Source organism: Schistocerca nitens, chromosome 10 (assembly GCF_023898315.1).
Source record: "Schistocerca nitens isolate TAMUIC-IGC-003100 chromosome 10, iqSchNite1.1, whole genome shotgun sequence".
In the NCBI taxonomy this organism is placed as follows: Eukaryota; Metazoa; Arthropoda; class Insecta; order Orthoptera; family Acrididae; genus Schistocerca; species Schistocerca nitens.
In genome coordinates this window covers 24,300,860-24,322,039 of record NC_064623.1, presented here as the reverse complement: position 1 = coordinate 24,322,039, position 21,180 = coordinate 24,300,860, and the positions used below count along the sequence as shown (strand labels likewise).

Sequence of the window (21,180 nt, the reverse complement as noted above, 5' to 3'; positions counted from 1 at the left end):
CTGTTTCCACCCATTTCAGTTTAGTCAATATTTCTGATGTTGTTGAAGAAAATAGTGTGCCACAGTAGAGATGACCATGTTAATGAGTTGCAATATGACTACATTTGAGTGTAACTATAATGCTGGATTTAGAAGAACATCTTGAGATGATGATTGCAGTGTACACAATGATCCTTATATCAAGAAACTTAGGAGCTGAGAAGTTCTTTGATGCTTCTAATTGTCTCTAGTAGTAATAAAACAAATAACGAATGTTTTGAACCTTGGAATCTGAATGGGAGGAAAATAAAAGATGACTCTGTAATTTATTTTAGAAAACTATCCCATTAATGTTATATTTGAAAAACTGAGACTGAATAGAAAGGTATGCCAATACAACAAATAATAAGAAGATAATTCTTTTATTTGTAAAGTGTAAAACAAAAAGGAAGCCAGTTTTGAACTCAAAATTTTGAGATATTAAGAATAGTTAAATGAATGTTTAAAAGTACTGTCCCTTAGCAGTATATATTGCCAAATTTTAATAGACAATACTTGCTTCTAAGTCAAATATATATTGCCTTCGTGACACACAACAGCAAAAAGTTTTATCACAGCTGCTGGAACACTTAGCCATGAACAGCACCTTTAAATGCCTTGAAATGTGAACTGTTGGCTAGTACAAATACTCACCATCTGCCTGATGCGGTGGAAACTCTTTCCGTGAAACTGAAAGGCCTGCTCAAAGAGCACTTTGTCCTCCACTGTCCATTCATCTGGAAACGGTGTGAAATTTGCCAGATCAAGGATGGCTCGCTCAAGGTCATGCTTGTGCCAAAACAGCATTCCCAGAGCTTGTTCTCCATTGTAGCCATACTTCTCCTTAGCGAGGGAAATATACTCGTCCACTGTAAAAGAATAAAACATTTTCCTGATCTCACAGATGAAATTACATGCAGGGCAAAATCTCTCTCTCTCTCTCTCTCTCTCTCTCTCTCTCTGTGTGTGTCTGTATCACAACAAAACCCATTACTATTTATCTCCCTGTCACGAAAGATTATATTACTCTGCAGGGCGAAGTGGTTACCCAGCCATTGCAGTGACTAATTTGACCACATGACGAGACACATTCATGTTCCAATTAGAAGTAGCAGGACCCAGTGAAGTACGAAAAAATCAGTTCCTGGAACATCAGGTGGTCTTCACCAAAAGAATGAAACTTCTTAGTTTGAATTTGACTTTAACAATCCTGGTACACGGCCAAAGAGTTTTTCTTACATTGAGACATTATTTTATAAATATGAAAGGAGAAAATGGACGCAATTCTGACATCAGTAAAAGCTACAGAGAAGGCCACAATTCAAATAAACACTGGTTTCAAAAGATGTTACAATACCCTGCAGGTTATTTTCTCACTTAGGTCAGATTCTGAATCAAAATCGTTCTTAACTGAAGAGGAAGGGATGGTTAACTGGAAAAAGCTTAAGTGAAAAATTGCCTGTTCGTGAAAATTCTCTAAACCATACACTTTGTTTTTACTCATGGAAGAATCTAGAGTCTTCTCTCAGAAATGAGGGCATTCATAAAAAAAAGGCGAGGGGGGGGGGGTGGTGGAAATCTCGTTTGAGAGCACTGCTGTACTTTGTTGTTGATGCTATTGTTTTCCTAGCAAAGCAAGGGGTCCATTTTGAGGAACAAAAGAAGTTGATGATTTTGGTGGTTCAGAGAGTGACAAAATTTCTAAATATTAATAATCTTATATCACACTATATTACATGTCTCATCAAAAATATTTTCTCGCCCTTCTCAGTCTACCACAAATCAAGACACTCTCTAGTAGTAAGGAACTCCATATGCGTTCTTATGTGTGTGTACTTTCATCCTCAGTAACAGCAGTAAATATTCTAGAAGAAATCAGTTTGTGCTTGGATACTACCACTCAGGATGACCCAGTCATATTGACAGGAGACCTGAATTGCTGTGTGGACACCCCTTCACGGAAAACAACAGATGTCATGAACTACTTGGAAGAGGATGACTTTGCACTTGTCAATAACAAAACAACCCACATTTATTTCTGTCATAATGGTGCAAGCACAGTTGACCTCGTGTTTGTGATCTCCAAACTTAAACCACTAGAACTATGCATCATCCTGGAAGTAGAATGGAAACACCGACCAGTTGAAACATCGCTACAGCTAGAGAACACAGTAAAAAAGAGGCCAAAAAATCCAGTCAAGCTAAGCAGAAAGGCAGACATATGAGCACTTGGCAGTGTTCACATCAGTACAATAGTGTATCATGGATAGGGCGACTCATCCTAAAGACAACTCGCACAGTAGACATCACAAAACGGAAAGCTAAATCGTGTTTCAACAAGGAATGTTACAAAGGTGGACAGAAAGTCATCAATGCCATGCATATGGCCAGAAGCACTCAAATCGCGGGATGATTCGGACCGCTACGGTAAGCTGAGGGGAGAGTCTATGAGGGGCGTGTTTGGGGTAAACTTTTTTTATTTTTCGACATAGTATCCTTTTAGACTTATACACTTCGCCCAATGCTGTTCTAATTTGTTGATCCCTTCCGAATAATAGGATTTGTCCAAGTCTGCAAAATAGCTATTAGTTGCTGCAATCACCTCCTCGTTGGAATGAAATCTTTGTCTCGCCAGCCATTTCTTCAAATTGGGGAACAAGTAGTAGTCCGAGGGAGCCAAGCCTGGAGAATAGGGGAGGGGTTTGAAAAGAGTTGGAATCCTATTTCCATTAATTTTGCGACCACAACTGCTGAGGTGTGTGCTGATGCATTGTCATGATGGAAAATGACTTTTTTGGTCCAATCGCCCAAGTTTTTCTTGCAGCTCGGTTTTCAGATGGTCCAATAACGATGAATAATATTCACCTGTAATAGTTTTATCCTTTTCCATATAGTCGATGAGGATTATTCCTTTCGAATCCCAAAAGACAGTCACCATAACCTTTCTGGCCGAAGGAATGGTCTTCGCCTTTTCTAGTGCAGATTCTCCCTTGGTAACCCATTGTTTAGATTGTTGTTAGGTCTCAGGAGTATAGTAATGTACCCATGTTTCATCCACAGTGATGAAATGACGCTTAAAGTCCTGCAGATTCTTCCTGAACAGCTGCAAACCATCCTTGCAACACTTCACATGATTTCGTTCTTGGTCAGACGTGAGAAATTGAGGAACCCATCTTACAGATAGCTTTCTCATGTCAAAATGTTTATGCAAAATATTATGTACTCATTCATTTGAGATGCCCACAGCACTAGCAATCTCAGACACCTTAACTCTTCTGTCATTGATCACCATATCACGGATTTTATCAATGATTTGTGGAGTCTTAACCTCCACAGGACATCCAGAATGTTCAACATCATTTGTGCCCTTATGGCCACTCCGAAAATTTTGAAACCAATAAGGGAAGGTGCAGAGTCACCGTAATGTTTATCAAGCTTCTCTTTTAGTCTCCTGAGGCATTTTGCCTTTCATAAAGTAATATTTAATCACCACACGAAATTCTTTTTCGTATATTTTTTGACAGTTGCTCGACTTCCTTGATTTACACGAATGCAAAACACAAAGAAATAGACCAATATGGCTGAAACTTGGTGTGAGTTCTTTCAAAAAATGTTACTAACTAAAGATGACCTTGGTGCGCACCGGTGGTGCCATCTCTCGGACTTTGCACGGACTTCTCAAATGTCCCTCGTAGAACCAAGATTAAGGAGACGCAAAGGATATTCTGGGAGGAAGAGGAAAAACATCTAATACAATCAGGGAGACAGAGACCGTATAAGGTTCTTCAACCAAAGCAACCAAAATTCCCAGGGAACATCCCAATGGAAGTGTGGGAAAGACATTTAAGCTCAATCCTTCAGGTTAACGACACACGCCCGCCAGCAAGTAGCCCCACAGCGACTCCAGCCCCTACACATCGTTGTCTACCAAACTAAGTCCAACATAGACCAGCCGTAACCAACACCTTTTCGCCTTTTTTCACACCAGATCTCCAGTTACTTTCCAGTTCACCTTTATCTATCCCCATATATTTTTATTTTCATTTTCATTTCAGCCTCATGTTACACTTTCCACCTTCTAATACCATGTCACCCTCACAACACCCCCACAATGACCCCATTAAGTTTTATTTACATTCCCTCCCCAAACATGCCTTCGCCCTAGCCAGATTACGCTCCCATATTCTATTTTCTCAGGCTTGTCTGACATTTGGCATTACCCCCAAAGGCCTCACACTTAAAGTGCCCATCTCTGGCTGCAACCCTTCTTTCCATCAGTCCCTATACCAGTTCCAAACTGAACAATCCATTGCCCTCACCCACCTAATCCTTCACCTACACATCAACTCAGCCAATGAACACACCCGCCAACTCCTATCCTTAATAAAAGTCCTTAATCTTTCCTCTCCCACATCCATACCGGCTGTTCAGAGCATCCTCCTACAGGCCAACTGTAAATTAGAACAGCATGCCACCCTCCACCTCAAAAAACTATCCAATCTCCTAGTTTCCCGCCTTCGGAAAGCAACTCACTCACCCTTCACAACCTTTCCAGCAAACCTCAACCTCCTCTCATTGCACACAAACCCAGTCTCTCCCATCTACTCAATCTCCCACTTCCAGCTCCACTCCCTCCAAAACCTCAAAATTCCAATCAACACAATCTGGAACCACAACACCCTAATTCAGTAGTTAACCTTTCCTCCAAACCTCTCTCCCAATCCGAAACCTCTGTCCTATCCAAAGGCCTCACCTTCAGCCCCACTCCCAGATTCAACCAAACAGCCCTCGTCAAAGATTTACTGTCCTACACTCGTACTCTCTGCTGGAAATATCACTTTGCCACGAAGAAAAATGATCCTAATCCTACTCCTAATGGTCCAACTCCCCAAGACACTATCCAAATTGAACCCTGCCTGGAACAGTTCCGTCCTCCGTCACAGCGGGACCCACCTCCTCTTCCTCAAAATCACCCTCTCCAAACCTTCCAGGAATTTCTGACTTCCAGCCTTGCATCTCAATCCTTCTTAAAAAACCTTAATCCTACTCCCAACATCACCACTGCTGAAGCCCAGGCTATCCGTGATCTGAAGGCTGACCGATCCATCGTTATTCTTCCGGCGGACAAGGGTTCCACGACCGTGGTACTTGATCGTCGGGAGTATGTGGCTGAGGGACTGCGTCAGCTTTCAGACAACACCACATACAAAGTTTGCCAAGGTAATCCCATTCCCGATGTCCAGGCGGAGCTTCAAGGAATCCTCAGAACCTTAGGCCCCCTGCAATACCTTTCACCTGACTCCATCAACCTCCTGACCCCACCGACACGCCGCACCCCTACCTTCTACCTAAAATTCACAAACCCAATCATCCCGGCCGCCCCATTGTAGCTGGTTGCCAAGCCCCCACAGAACGTATCTCTGCCTACGTAGATCAACACGTTCGACCCATTACATGCAGTCTCCCATCCTTCATCAAAGACACCAACAACTTTCTTGAACGCCTGGAATCCTTACCCAATCTGTTACCCCCAGAAACCATCCTTGTAACCATTGATGCCACTTCCTTATACACAAATATTCCGCATGTCCAGGGCCTCACTGCGATGGAGAACTTCCTTTCACGCCGATCACCTGCCACCCTACCTAAAACCTCTTTCCTCATTACCTTAGCCAGCTTCATCCTGACCCACAACTTCTTCACTTTTGAAGGCCAGACATACCAACAATTAAAGGGAACAGTCATGGGTACCAGGATGGCCCCCTTGTACGCCGACCTATTCATGGGTCGCTTAGAGGAAGCCTTCTTGGTTACCCAGGCCTGCCAACCCAAAGTTTGGTACAGATTTATTGATGACATCTTCATGATCTGGACTCACAGCGAAGCAGAACTTCAGAATTTCCTCTCCAACCTCAACTCCTTTGGTTCCATCAGATTCACCTGGTCCTACTCCAAATCCCACGCCACTTTCCTTGACGTTGACCTCCATCTGTCCAATGGCCAGCTTCACACGTCCGTCCACATCAAACCCACCAACAAGCAACAGTACCTCCATTATGACAGCTGCCACCCATTCCACATCAAACGGTCCCTTCCCTACAGCCTAGGACTTCGTGGCAAACAAATCTGCTCCAGTCCAGAATCCTTGAACCATTACACCAAAAACCTGACAACAGCTTTCGCATCCCGCAACTACCCTACCGACCTGGTACAGAAGCAAATAAACAGAGCCACTTCCTCATCCCCTCAAACCCAGAACCTCCCACAGAAGAACCACAAAAGTGCCCCACTTGTGACAGGATACTTTCCGGGACTGGACCAGACTCTGAATGTGGCTCTCCAGCAGGGATACAACTTCCTCAAATCCTGCCCTGAAATGAGATCCAGCCTTCATGAAATCCTCCCTACTCCACCAAGAGTGTCTTTCCGCCGTCCACCTAACCTTCGTAACCTGTTAGTTCATCCCTATAAAATCCCCAAACCACCTTCCCTACCCTCTGGCTCCTATCCTTGTAACCGCCCCCGGTGTAAAACCTGTCCAATGCACCCTCCCACCACCACCTACTCCAGTCCTGTAACCCGGAAGGTGTACACGATCAAAGGCAGAGCCACGTGTGAAAGCACCCACGTGATTTACCAACTGACCTGCCTACACTGTGACGCATTCTATGTGGGAATGACCAGCAACAAACTGTCCATTCGCATGAATGGACACTGGCAGACAGTGTTTGTTGGTAATGAGGAATACCCTGTGGCTAAACATGCCTTGGTGCACAGCCAGCACATCTTGGCACAGTGTTACACCGTCCGGGTTATCTGGATACTTCCCACTAACACCAACCTATCCGAACTCCGGAGATGGGAACTTGCTCTCCAATATATCCTCTCTTCCCGTTACCCACCAGGCTTCAATCTCCGCTAATTTAAAGTTGCCGCCACTCATACCTCACCTGTCATTCAACAACATCTTTGCCTCTGCACTTCCGCCTCGACTGACATCTCTGCCCAAACTCTGTCTTTGAATATGTCTGCTTGTGTCTGTATATGTGTGTGTGTGTGTGTGTGTGTGTGTGTGTGTGTGTGTGTGTGTGCGCGCGCAGGTGTTGCACTTCAGAAGTGCAAAAACAATTCCTGGAACATGATCTGTGCATCACATTGTACTAATACCACCAACCAAGATTGGAGCAAAAAGGCTGAGCTGTGAAACGGATTTTAGTATCGTGCATGATTTCTGAGATGCACTTCTGCCACTAATGCCAGAATGCACTGTGCAGCCCAACTGCTATGTTGCATGTGCATATGACTATTATTGGTATTTGGGAATTGTTGAGGTGAATTGGGAAGAAGGAGATGTTACAGAAAGGTTCATGCATCCTCAATGATCATCCCCGTCCTTCTACTGGCCTGATGGTGATGCTTCTCTCATATTCTGTGTGAAGTTGATATCACCAAAGCAACAGGCCGTACTTATACTCTGAGCAAAGAGTCCTCAAAGCTGGTGGAAGAAAAATGGTTCTCATACAAAAAATATTATCTAAGCATCAAAGTGTCTCATCACATGAGTAGTTCTGAATCAACTTGAATGCAGACTGCAGCACCAGCATATTGGGCATAGTTGACAATATTGGCTTTTGACAAAATAATATTATAAATAAAATGCTATGTATTTTTATATTTTTCCCACGTGGAATGTTTCCCTCTATTATATTTATATTGAGTTAATTTGGTTATGGCAGAGGTAAGAAAGTGTTATATATAAAATAATACTTTTTCTCCCCAATGCTATTCATTTCTCAAAACTGATTTTTTCGTGACGAAACTTTATTATTTGTAGATCATTTTCTAATTTTTTCAGTGTTTTCCAGAGGGGGAGGGGCAATTATCCAAAATATTTTTTTTCTAATTTAACAATAGCATTAAATAAAATTCATTTACAAAAATTTAATTGGACAATTCTAATATGTTATCAGAAACTACATGTCCAAACGGATATTCACAGATAAAAACGTCAGCATACCAATTTTTGTTTAAAAACTGCAGCCAATTTTCAAATTTTTACAGTCTGCTTTGAAGTAACCCATTGCATCAAACTTTCAGCAATTGCTACTAGCAGAATGTATATAAAACAATAAAAATTGGCAAATGTTCATGAAATTAGATTAAAAAGCTGTCCACAAAATCTCAGTTCAAAACCAGATAACGGGTGTCGTGGTCTGGATGACTTGACATGGAATGACCCTCACTCTTTAAACTTAGAAGCAGCACACGCAGCCGGCACATCAGCCGAAACAAACTTTTTTTGGAGCTATCTATCGTTTATGTCTATTCATGTGGCTTCAGTTTCAAGATGAGAAATTTTACAAAAACATGCACCCACAACACTAAGATCCCAGAGCATGAGTATGTGGTCTGCAAGAGAAGAGGGGGTCAAAGCTGTTTACAAGCACTTTGATAAAATCAAAGGATCTGGAAGAAGTTGAAACTTCTGACTTGTCAACAGCAGAATGCAAATACTCAAATTCATTGCTTTAACTTGTGCCTGGTATGGAAAAAAAAAGTATCATGCTGATAAATTTCTGGAAAGTGAAGACATAACAACTGATAAAAAAGCTCGAAATATTCAAAACCCTTTGAACTTTCTTACGGCTTCTAGTCTCTCTTGTACCTGCAAAACTATTTCTAAGACCGAAGTATTTGCAGAAAATAATGAGTTATCAATCAAATTCTCATACAAAAAGGATTGGGGAGAGGATCACTGATGAGCTTTGTAAGAATGAAGTATCCGAACATTCACAGGAATATTGGGCAGCGAAACTGGCAGACACATAAGCAGAAGATATTAACAAGAAAGAATTCATATTAAGTTTAATTTGTAACAATAAATTGGCATTACTACAACTTTAAAAATATTTATCATCCCAGTTTCTGTTTCCTCTGGAGAAAGTAGTGTCAGCAAGCTAAAGCTAATGAAAAAGTTATTTTAGGAACACAAATGCTCAACAAAGGTTAACAAATCTGAATATGATCTCCATAGAGCACCAAGAAGTTACTTTCATAAACTATGCTGAGACCATAAACATTTTTTCTTCCAGAAAAGCTTGGAAAATGAAATTTTAAATTTATTATTTGTAGAATGAGTAATCATAATCATATTTATCTTTTGTATTTTTTAAATTGTGATCTAAAATCGGTCAGTAAAATAGGTCAATGTTACAAGATCATGATCTTTATTTTGACATATATAACTTAAATTATTGTTATAAAACTAATGATTCTGATAGGGAGGAGGAGGTGAAAGAAGGGGCTGCTAATTTAAGCTTGACCCCCTTGACAAAAATCCCAGCTCCGGCCCTAGCTCTTGCTACTTCCTCTCCCTGTTTCACGGGCATAAACACGAGAGCACTAATGCCATGGCCAGGTCATCAGTTCACTTTTCCAGGCAATAAATCATTCATGAAAATGATTTCACTTTTGTTGTTCAATGTCAGTACTACAGTATGAAATGGATCGCTGATAGAACTTAAAGAGGAAACATTTCTGAAAAAGAGAAATTTGTTAACATTGAATATATATTTAATGTTGTTAAATTTCAAATATTGTCATTAAAGTCTTCCCACTGGTTGTCCCATTGCGGTTGGATACAATGCTCCCACTGAACGAACCTCTGCGTTCACTGACCCACTTCCAAATCACTGTCCGTAACCTTCCAGCATACATTCCAAGACATTGCTCACTTCATTCACTGCCTTTCCTGTTTCGTTGCCCCAAGGCCCCTTGTTGGTCAATGTGGATGTCACATCCTTATATACCAATATCCCCCACCCCACGCCCATAGCCTTTGAGCCACAGAACACTACTTTCTCGATGTCATCCTGATACCAAACCCAAAGTATCTTTCCTAAGCCTCCTAGTCAATCTTATTCTGACTCACAACTACTTCAATTTTGAAAGCCAAATCTATACACAAATCATTGGTACTGCTATGTGTACTTGCATGGCACCATCCTATGCCAACATATAATGGGTGTTCAAAAAGAAACGAGCTGGAGGCATAATCACAGAAGCCAGTACCTGTATGTTAGAATTATTGACCCTGGCTGTTGGAGACACTTGTCCCACTGTGACACAAGACACTGAATGGCTGTCTCATAAAATTACCGGGGTTGCGGTGTTAACCAGTTCTGCACATACAGCTGGACGTCGCCGACCCAGAATCCGGCCATTTGCTTACCGTATTTACTCGAATCTAAGCCGCACTCTAATCTAAGCCACACCTGAAAAATGAGACTTGAAATCAAGGAAAAAAAATTCCCGAATCTAAGCCGCACCTGAAATTTGAGACTCGAAATTCAAGGGGAGAGAAAAGTTTTAGGCCGCACCTTCAAATCGAAACAAAGTTGGTCCATTGTAATATGAGACACAATTTAGGTCGAATGAAAGATGATACAGCTACAGTAGTTTGGTTCGAGTCGTAAGCTTAGCAGTTAAGTTTTACCAGGTAGCCATTGCTATGTGTCAGGCACTCCGTCCGTATTTATACGGGTACCCTTCCTTTTTCACGTGCTTCGTCTGGTTTGAATCGATTGCTTATTTTGCTTTGATCTGATAAGTGCCGTTTTCTTTGTTATAGGTGTTTACGTCACTCTAAGCTGAAAATGCATTACTGTTCTGTGTCATGCATTGTTTGTCGCATTCTGATAGTGCGTGTTTACGGCCTGTCGCCGCCCGCGGCATGGCTTGCTTTTGTGCGCGCTACCGCCGCTTACAATTAAAAAAAAAGAGAGGAATTGTCTCATTAGCGAAACAATGGCAAGTGACTGCTACTTGTTGTTACTTACACTGCTGCTTTCTTTGATAATGATCAACAAGAACCAAATAATAGACTGCGTATGATAGAACATGTTCTGAACGAGAGTTAGGCGAAAATTTTTCTCCGTTTGAAAATCTTGGCGGCCGCTTCTTTAGTACATCAAATTCTGCACAGAAATTAGTCATTTTAGATTTAAAAATCTAGTCAGTTGCCGTGCTTCATTTCTGACTGTATCACTATTAGGCATAAGAATAATACGAATATAAACATGACACGATACGTATATTCTTCCGCGTTTGCTGTTGTCTCACTCTAGTTTCGTAGTTTATTAGGCAGACAAGATTTAAATGAGATAGCAGCAAACACGAAAGAATACATGGCAAAATGTTTATATTCGTATTATTCTTATGGTGAAGAGAATACTGCATATGATTCACATTTCATCAGGTTCCTATTAGCAACAGTCTTGCCAGTTGGATTTTCGTAGTACATTGAAATTCTGCTACTTTCGAAGATGAACAATACGGAATTTGGATTTACTTCGTTGGATAATGTATGAAAATGCAGTGGTCGAAACTGGGGGCGGAGAAAAAAAAGCTTGTCTTCCACCTTTTTTTTTTAAATTTATTTACTGACGCAGAGGTTTTGGCGCCAGTATTTATCTCTGTGCCTACAAAGCATGCCTGTGTAGCGCTACATATATTCGACGGCAGAAGTTAGTTGTGGCGGCACCTACAAACATTTTTCAGAACTTCAGCTTGCTTTGCACTCGATTATAAGCCGCAGGCGGTTTTTTGGATTACAAAAACCGGAAAAAAAGTGCGGCTTAGATTCGAGTAAATACGGTATTCCCTCCGCAGCACAGGTTTCTCTGAACTATGCAGATAGGATCTGTCTCTCTGTATATAAGTAAAAGTTGTACAGTAAATAGCTCTCACAACAAGAGAATAGAAGCACTTGAAAAATGTGATAATGCTGGAGTTGACGCGCAGAGCGAATAACTATTGAAGAAGTATGAAGTTGAATTGAGGAAAAAAATTTATGCGGCAACTTGACTAAAAGAACAAATCTGTTGATAGGACATCTTGAGGTGTCAAGGAATTTTTAACCTGGACATGGAAGGAAGTGTGAGGGTTAAAAATTATGGAGGAAGACCAAGGTTCGAACACAGTAAGCAGGTTCAAATGGACATAGGCTGCAGTAGTTACTAGGACATGAAGGGGCTCACACAGGATAGACTGGTGTGGAAACCACCACAAACCATTCTTCGGCCTGAAGACCCCAAAAACTTCACAGAACATACAGACATCCCTCTGACTGACTTTTTCAATCAATTAGATGATTAAGCTCACGCATTATGGATATTGTAGCACACTGTGACGGTCCATTAACTGAACATAAATGTAGACAACTGCAGGACAGATGTAAAAAGAGTGAGGGTACATTAGTGGAACATAAAGCTATCTGGTGCTGGATTGTAAACAGGGAAGGAGATAGGTGGGTGAAGGACAGCGACTAACGCGGGTTGGAACCAGGGGGGTTACAGGAACATAGGATATAATTAAGAGAAAGTTCCAATTGCACAACTCAGAAAAGCTGGTATTTGTAGGAAGAATCCAGATGGCACAGGCTGTGAAGCAGTCACTGAAATGAACAGTGTGGTGTTAGGCAGCATGCTCAGCAACTGGGTGGTCGACCAGTTCCTCAGCCATAGTTTGTCAGTGGCCACTCGTGCAGACGGCCAGCTTGTCAGTTGTCATGTCCATGTAGAACACAGCACAATGGTTGCAGCTTAGCTTGTAGTTCACATGAATGCTTTCACCAGCTGTGTCTTTTAGCGGATAGGGGACAAATGTGACAAACTGGAGTAGATGGTGGTGGGAGGATGTATTGAACAGGTCTTGCATCTACACCTATTACAGGGATACGAGCCATGGGGCAAGGTATTGGGAGCAGGGGTAGACAAGGATATCTTGTGGGTTTGGTTGCTGGCAGAATACCACTATGGGAGGGGGAGAAGGACAGTGTACAGGACATTCCCCATTTCAGGGCACGACGAGAGATAGCCAAGACCCTGGCAGAGAATGTAATTCAATTGCTCCAGTCCAGGATGGTACTGAGTCACAAGGGGAATGCTCCTCTGTGAGCGGGCAGTGGTACTTTGGGAGCTGGAGGGTGACTGGAGAGAGTAAGCCCAGGAATACGTTGCTATATTAGGTTGGGAGACATACTTGTGGCAGGTGTTGCCTACAAACAAATCCAAGGTACAGAAATGGGCACCCACATGGCACTATCCTACGCCAACCTATTCATCGCTGATCTACAGTAATCCTTCCTAAGCACCCAGAGTCCCAAACCCCTAGCCGGTTCAGATTCATTAGCGACATCTTCGTGATCCGATTGAAAGTGAGGACACCCTACCCACACTCATTCAGAACCCCAAAACACCTTCTCCTCCATTCGCTTCAAGCTGCTGTCCTCAAACAAATAAGCCACCTTCCTCAATTTTGACCTCCACCTCATAGATGGCTACATCAGTCCTCCGTCCTTAACAAACCTACCAACCACCAGGAATACCTCCACTTCAATAGTCCCTACTTCATACCAAGAAGACCGTTCCATATAGCATAGCCACCACTGGCTATCACATTTTTAGTGACAAGCAATGCCTCTCCAATCTCTCCAAATATACCAAGGGTCTCACTGAGGCCTACACTTCCCCCAACAATATACAGAAATAGATCTCCTGGGCCTTATCTCTCCAGTCACCCCACCAGCTCTCGAAGTTCCCCCATCAGGCCACAGAGGCCCAGTCCTCTCAGGACTCAGTACCACCTAGGACTGGAGCAGCTGAGTCACATTCTCTGCCGGGGTTTCTACAACCTCTCATTGTGCCCTGAAATGAGGAATGTCCTGCCCACTATTCTTCCCACACATCGCACAGTGGTATTTTGCTGGCTATCGTACTTACACAATATCCTTGTCCAACCCTTTGCCTCATGGTTCATATCCCTGTACTAGAACTAGATGCAAGCCCTGCCCCATACATTCTCCTACCAACACCCACTCCAGCCCAGTCCAGTCTGGTATCAAGCATCACCTATCCCATTATATGCAAGGCTATCTGTGAACGCAGTCATACGAACTACACGCTAAGCTGCAACCACTGTGCTGCATTCTACATGGGCATCACACCACACAAGTTGTTTTCCACATGAATGGCCACCGACAAACTGAGGCCAAGAAATGGCTTGACCACCCAGTTACTGAGCACGCTGTCCAACACAACACACTTTATTGCAATGACTACTACACAAACTATGCCATCTGGATCCTTCCTACCATCAGCTTTTCTGAACTGTGCGAGTCGGAACTCTCCATGTAATATATCCTATGTTCCCAAAACCCTCAATCTTCGTTAGTCACTATCCTTCACCCACTTACACCTTCCCTGTTCTCACTCCAGCACTACATAGCCTTCTATTCTACAGACGCGTCCATTTTTGTGCCCCCCCCCCCCCCCCCTCCTCCAGTGTCTAACCTCCCAACTACACCTAGCTGCACTTCCTTTCTCCCCACCTCATCCATGTACGCTCGCAAAAGAAGCCGCTCACTGCCCCATGGCCCCTGCACCCACCTTCTCCCAATCTCCATCATCCAGATCCCTGCTCCCATCATGCACTGTTCCCCACAGTCTGGCCTTGGCAGCCAGAGACAGTTTTGTGTGTGTGTGTGTGTGTGTGTGTGTGTGTGTGAGAGAGAGAGAGAGAGAGAGAGAGAGAGAGAGAGAGAGAGAGGTGTGTTTGCATTTTTGTGTGGTGTATGTCGTCTAATTCAGAAGAAGGCCTTTTGGCCGAAAACTTTTAGCAATCTTTTTGTTGTGCATATCTGTGGCTCAACATCTCCACTACACTTCACATAGCTATCTATCCTTTTCATAATATTGTCAGATGTAAACCACTGTGAAATAAATGCTCTCTGATGATAAAAGATTAATGACCTTCACAAGAACTACTTTGTTCTATGACAGTTAACACGCCACGTACTCATGACACGACACGTACTGATGTTGAATCTGTTTTTATCGTAAATATTTATCAGAATTAACAGTAATCACTACCAGTCAAATTTGTTGGTATTTTGCTTAGAAACTTTACACTGCAATATGTCGTGATGAGAGAAACCTTATTAGAAAAATGTGGCCATACAATATTTATCTTCAGTCATTGTTCTATGGTGTCTTTTTATAGGTCTATACTGAGGATTGTGTGAAGATTACAAGAAGCACAACACATTACAGAATGCTGCTTCGTTCATGGGTCTGCTGTCAACACGAATATTTAAGAAGTCACTGACAGGCACAATGAACAACTTCTAGTTCACTGATTGTGTTCCTTCGCACCCTGATTTTAAATTAGCATTCCTTTCTGCACAAGTCCTCAGCATTCCTCCCCCCCCCCCCCCCCTTAAGTTTTCAACTCTTTATTTCAGTTTCCACTTACAGCTCTAATAACATCATGCCATATGAAAGTTTTAACTACACAGGCACATATTACTATCACTGAGAATTCTCTCTATCCTGTGCAAAATGTGACATTCCAAGCAGTTCTCTCTCCAAAGATTTGTTTAACATTTCTACCACACTGGACGGAAAACATTTTGTTTGGCCCATACTCACATACTGATATCTTTCATAAAAAAAAGAGTAATTTTACTTAACAACTAACCCTTTCAAGACCAGTTCACACAGTCATTTAACTTACCACTTAAAATCTTAAATAGAGAATGTTTCAGAAAGGACTTCACAACTTTAAAAATTCATATAAATTTATTGAAAGAAGATACAGAGTTGGGTTTAGTGTTATTTTGTACGGAAATAATCAAGTTTTTTTTAAACCTTAAACTAAAGAATTTGTATGTGGCTTCCGTTGGTTATCCTGCACACATCCCATTGGAAGCCAATTTCTTACCAAACTCACTGTAGCATTGCAGGAGTAACTTGCTCAGTGGTGGCGTAAATTCTTGCTCTCAGTTCAGCTAGAGAAGCTGGCACAGGAAGTACAAACACGATATCCTTGATGAATCCCCATAAAAAAAAATCGAGTGGTGTCATCAGGTCTGGGGAATGTGGGGGCCATTTAATCAAGCAATTGGCGCATCATGGCCAATCCCCTGACCTGGAAAGCAGTCACTGAGAAAATCCTGGATGTCAGCCAGGTAGCGGGATGGTGCCCCGTCTTGCATGAAGTAAACATTTTGTTCTTGATCATCCTCATTGATCTGTGGTATCAAAAATTGTTCTAACATATCCAGGTACACTGTCCTGTTGATGGTTCTCTCATGGAAAAAAAGGGGCTGTACAATTTGCTCTTGCACAAAAAACATTCAGTTTAGGGCTATCATGAACATGTTGCAATGTTTGATGTGGATTTTCACTGCCCCAAATCCTAAAGTTATGTGTGTTAACCTTGCCACTTAAGTGAAAAGTCAACTCATCAGAAAAAATTATTTTGGCCAAGAAATGTTCATCCTTATGTAACGATGTAACATGTCTGCACAGAAGTTTTTGCAAGCAATTTTGTTATAAATGTCTTTTATTGCTTGTACGATCGTCAATCTGTACGGTTTCAAATGCAAAAGGTTTCTCAACACATGCCAAACAGTCGTATGTGGAATTTGCAGTTCGCAAGACGCACACTGGTTCGACTTCGTAGGGCTGTTGACAAAATATTGTCTCACTCGTTCAACATCGTCATCAGATGTGCTCGGATTTCCCATGTCTTACTGAGCAACCTGTTTCTACAGAACATTTATGCGACTCTTTAAATTTTAGGCCTACTGGGACCGTCTTTAGTGTACTTGGTACGGAAATTACACGGAACTGTTGTTGTCGACTTCGATTCTTCAAACCAAAACACACAGTTAGCACACTGGGGTCCAATGAAGGCAGCCTTCTTTAACGCAACTGCCCCTAGCACTCCCTGCGGTGCGATTTGCCTCTAGCAAACTACAAGAGACAAAACATGATAAACACCCGGTATTATCTAAGGAGGCCCACTGTTACTTCTCATAGCTGCAATACCAATTTACTCTAGTGTAGCATAAGTAATCACCTCAGATGGCAAACTGACGGCACACATACCCCTGATCTTAGTCACGACTCTTCGGTTTCGAGATGAGTACAAGCCTTGAATAAAACAACCTGAAACAAGCTAGGCTGCAACTTTCTGGAGCTTTGTCATAGGTCTGAGAACAGTAGGTTCCCCTTAAATGTGTGAAGGGTTCACAACACAACAGAGGCTGTTACTCAGGTGGCCAACTGTGCATGGAGTGCACATAAGAATTTTCTAGCTTACGCTCCAAATAACGATAGCTGTAAAAAGGCCCTGAGTGACTACAGTAAAACCCAAAGAAGTGCTGCCCCCCCCCCCCCCTCCAAACTCAATGAAATGATTAAAATCAACTGCAGCCACATTCACAACAAATTCCAAGAGAGTTTAAAGCAGTCCTAAAAACCAGTGCAGCTCATGAAAAACTACGTACAAAACACTGGATATAGTCCAATAATGACAGCAGTGTGAAGTTTGAGATATATTTAAACGTATACCAAAAGGATAAGCTAAAACGCAATCGAGTGACCTGTACACAGACATCTGTGCAACATACCTCTGCAAACCTACTAAGACCTAAGGACTAGTAGAATCCGTGCCACATAAATTTGCTGCTGTATTGGGTTCCAAAGGTGGACCACCTTTATGTAGGTGGTCACAATGTTTTGGTTCATCAATGTATATTAGATCTAAATGGCAACAAACGGACCTGACCACAATGAAACTGGTATTGGCAACGATGAGGCAGTTGTAAGAACAATGATTAACAAAGTACAATGGGCGACAAACAAGTAGAAATACTTACATGTTTAGAACACAAGGTAAAGAGGCAACCATATCGTATCTCAAAGAGGAATTCAAGACATTTAGCACTAGACAGGAGCCTGTCGAGGAGCTGTGATACAAATTTAAACTGATTTGGCTGTCAAAAGGGCTACGTGTGAAGCCTTCAATAATAAAATCTTATTGAATGATCTGTCACAAAACTGTCAGAAATTCTGATAATTCGGCAAAAGACTATAAATGGCATGAGGGTTACTGACCGGACACACACAGATGACAAAGGGAATGAAAAACAGCTTATTCTGCTAAAATTAAACAAGCTACCACGACTCCCTCACATTCTATACAGAATTTGCAGATGTGTTAGCTTCAATATTAAGCATAATACTGTATTTACTCGAATCTAAGCCGCACTTTTTTTCCGGTTCTTGTAATCCAAAAAACCGCCTGCGGCTTAGAATCGAGTGCAAAGCAAGCGGAAGTTCTGAAAAATGTTGCTTGGGTGCCTCCGCAACTTACTTCTGCCATCGAATATATGTAGTGCTACACAGGCATGCTTTGTAGGCACAAACATAAATACTGGCGCCAAAACCTCTGCGCCAATAAATAAATTAAAAAGAAAAAAGTGGAAGACTAGCCCCCCCCCCCCCCCCCGAGTTTCGACCACTGCATTTTCACACATTATCCAACGAAGTAAATACAAATTCCGAATTGTTCATCTTCGAATGTAGCAGCATTTCAATGTACAACGAAAACCCGACTGGCAAGACTGTTTGGGATGTTTGTCAATATGGCCAACTCTACATTCTGTATTTTTTCCTATCTGTGAGAAATATGATTGCTAATAGGAACTTTTATAAATTGTGAATGACATGCAGTATTCTCGTCACCATAAGAATAATACGAATATAAACATTTTGCCATGTATTGTTTCATGTTTGCTGCTATCTCATTTAAATCGTGTCTGCCTAATAAACCACAAAACTAGAGTGAGACAACAGCAAACGCGGAAGAATATACATATCACATCATGTTTATATTCGTATTATTCTTATGCTTAACAGTGACACAGTCAGAAATGAAGCACGGCAATTGACTAGATTTTTAAATCTAAGATGACTCTAATTTTTGTGCAAAATGTAATGTACTAAAGAGGCACCTGCAAAGATTTTCAAACGGAGAAAAATTTTCGCTAAACTCTCGTTCAGAACATCTTCTATCATAGGCAGTCTATTATTTGGTTCTTGTTGATCATTATCAAAGAAAGCAGCAGTGTAAGTAACAACAAATAGCAATCTCTTGCCATTGTTTCGCTAATGAGACGATTCCTCTATTTTTTTTTTACATTGTAAGCGGCGGTTGCGCGCACAAAAGCAAGCCATGCCGCGAGCAGCGACAGGCCGTAAACACGCACTATCAGAATGTGACAAACAATGCATGACACAGTATAGTAATCCATTTTCAGCTTAGAGTGACGAAAACACTTATAACAAAGAAAACTGCGCTTATCAGATCAAAGAAAAATAAGCAATCAATTCAAAACAGACAAAGCACATGAAAAAGGAAGGGTACCCGTACAAATACGGACGGAGCACCTGGCGCATAGCAATGGCTACCTGGTAAAGCTTAACTGCTAAGCTTACGACTCGAACCAAACTACTGTAGCTGTATCCTCATTCATTCGACCTAAATTGTGTCTCATATTACAATGGACCAACTTTGTTTCGATTTGGAGATGCGGCCTAAAACTTTTCTCTCCCCTTGAATTTCGACTCAAATTTCAGGTGCGGCTTAGATTCGGGAAATTTTTTTTCCCTTGATTTCGAGTCTCAATTTTCATGTGCGGCTTGGATTCGAGTGCGGCTTAGATTTGAGTAAATACGGTATACTGTAGATCCCCCCCCCCCCCCCTTTTTTTAAACTGTGGCCAGTGGTTGGAAGTTAAGCACAGATCACTCCTGTATACAAAAGAGGTAGCAAAAGGGTACCATAAACCAACCACCCAGATATTCTGAAAACATGTCATGAAAAACATAATTTGTATGTTTCTCGCACAATTTTCTGAAATCCACGGGTCAAGGTAACCAATGTGTTGCAATATTTTTTGATGTTTGAAAGGCATTTGACTCAGTACCCTTCCAATACTTATTAACCAAAGTACGATACTTTTACAAGAAAATCTGTTGTCCTTGATAGTCATGTCTTGTCATTCTCCTGAGCTCAACATCTCACCCATCATGGGGGGATGCTGATGTAGTGTTTCAGAATGACTGAAGGGAGAGCACAAAGATTTACATCGAGTATAGTTGCACGTTTACAGCCTGCAGTTAGTTTTCTGAACATACTGGAAGAATTACAGGAGGCATAGTAGCATATTCGTGGTCTGTGAGTCACCAGTGTCCTTTGTGTGCAGTGATAAATTATGTTTTATTATGTGAGTTAGCTGGTGCAAACTATACATGATCAAAAGATCATCATACAATGGGGACCAACTGAAGGACATGTGCAGTTATTAAAACACCGACTTTATATTTCAGAGCATGGAGTTTGCTGTCCCACCATCCCAATTTAGGTTTTCCTAAACCATTTCAGGCATGCACTAGGATTGTTCCTTCAGAAACATTACGGCTGCATTCATGTATTATCTTTGTAAAAACACACTTATATCTTCTATGTAATTATGAGCTATCTATTTTAATTGTAGTGTGATAACAAATACTGTATCAGTGTGAATCGATGCCTGGATGAACTAGTAAATAAAATATTGTATGGGGTATCAAATGAAATTTGAATGAATTAAGAATTTTTTTGTAGGGAGTAGACACTATGTAATCCAGGATGAAGAGTCAGAGACAATGTAATGTGCTCCAGGGAAGTGTGTTGTGAACCTTGCAATACATGTTTATATTAATGACCTACCGATAATACTATTAGTTTCAGACTCTAGGTACATGATGAAATTACGTATGAGTTTGGTGCGATACGTTTTGTAAAAAACAGTGAAAAATTTTTTGTTTCGTAAACAACTCACCTTACTTTTCGACATAAGTCTCATTTGAGGGATATACACATGTCCCAGTGATCCTCCAGCTTTTTCATCACATTAGAAAAATGTGGTTCTGTCAAATTCTGCAAAATACTCATCGACTGCAACTATCACTTCCTCATCTGATGAAAATTTCTTCGCAGCAAGCGACAGTTTAAAGTTAGGGAACAGGAGGAGTCACTTGGCGCTAACATTAGTGAACAGAGGGTACAAGAAACCAATTCAAAGCCGAATTTGTGTACTTTAACCACTGTTCTCACTGATGTGTGGGATGGTGCATTATCCTGGTGAAAGAACACTTTTTTGTGTGTCAATCTTGTCTTTCTTCAGCCAACACACATTTTAAACAAACCAACAATGAATCATCATAGGGTCCTGTTAAACTTCTGCCATTTTTCCAAGCAATCTATGAG

The 21,180-nt window shown here is 41.5% G+C and overlaps 1 protein-coding gene across 2 annotated transcripts in view; it reads right to left on the bottom strand.

Moving 5' to 3' along the window:
• LOC126210242 (REST corepressor 3) overlaps nt 1-21,180 on the bottom strand; it is an 80,065-nt gene that overhangs the window by 54,346 nt on the left and 4,539 nt on the right. For both annotated transcript variants that reach the window (XM_049939429.1, XM_049939430.1), the window contains exon 4: nt 673-887. In XM_049939429.1, the coding sequence (XP_049795386.1) occupies nt 673-887 (215 nt within the window). The remainder of the gene's footprint in view (nt 1-672; nt 888-21,180) is intronic.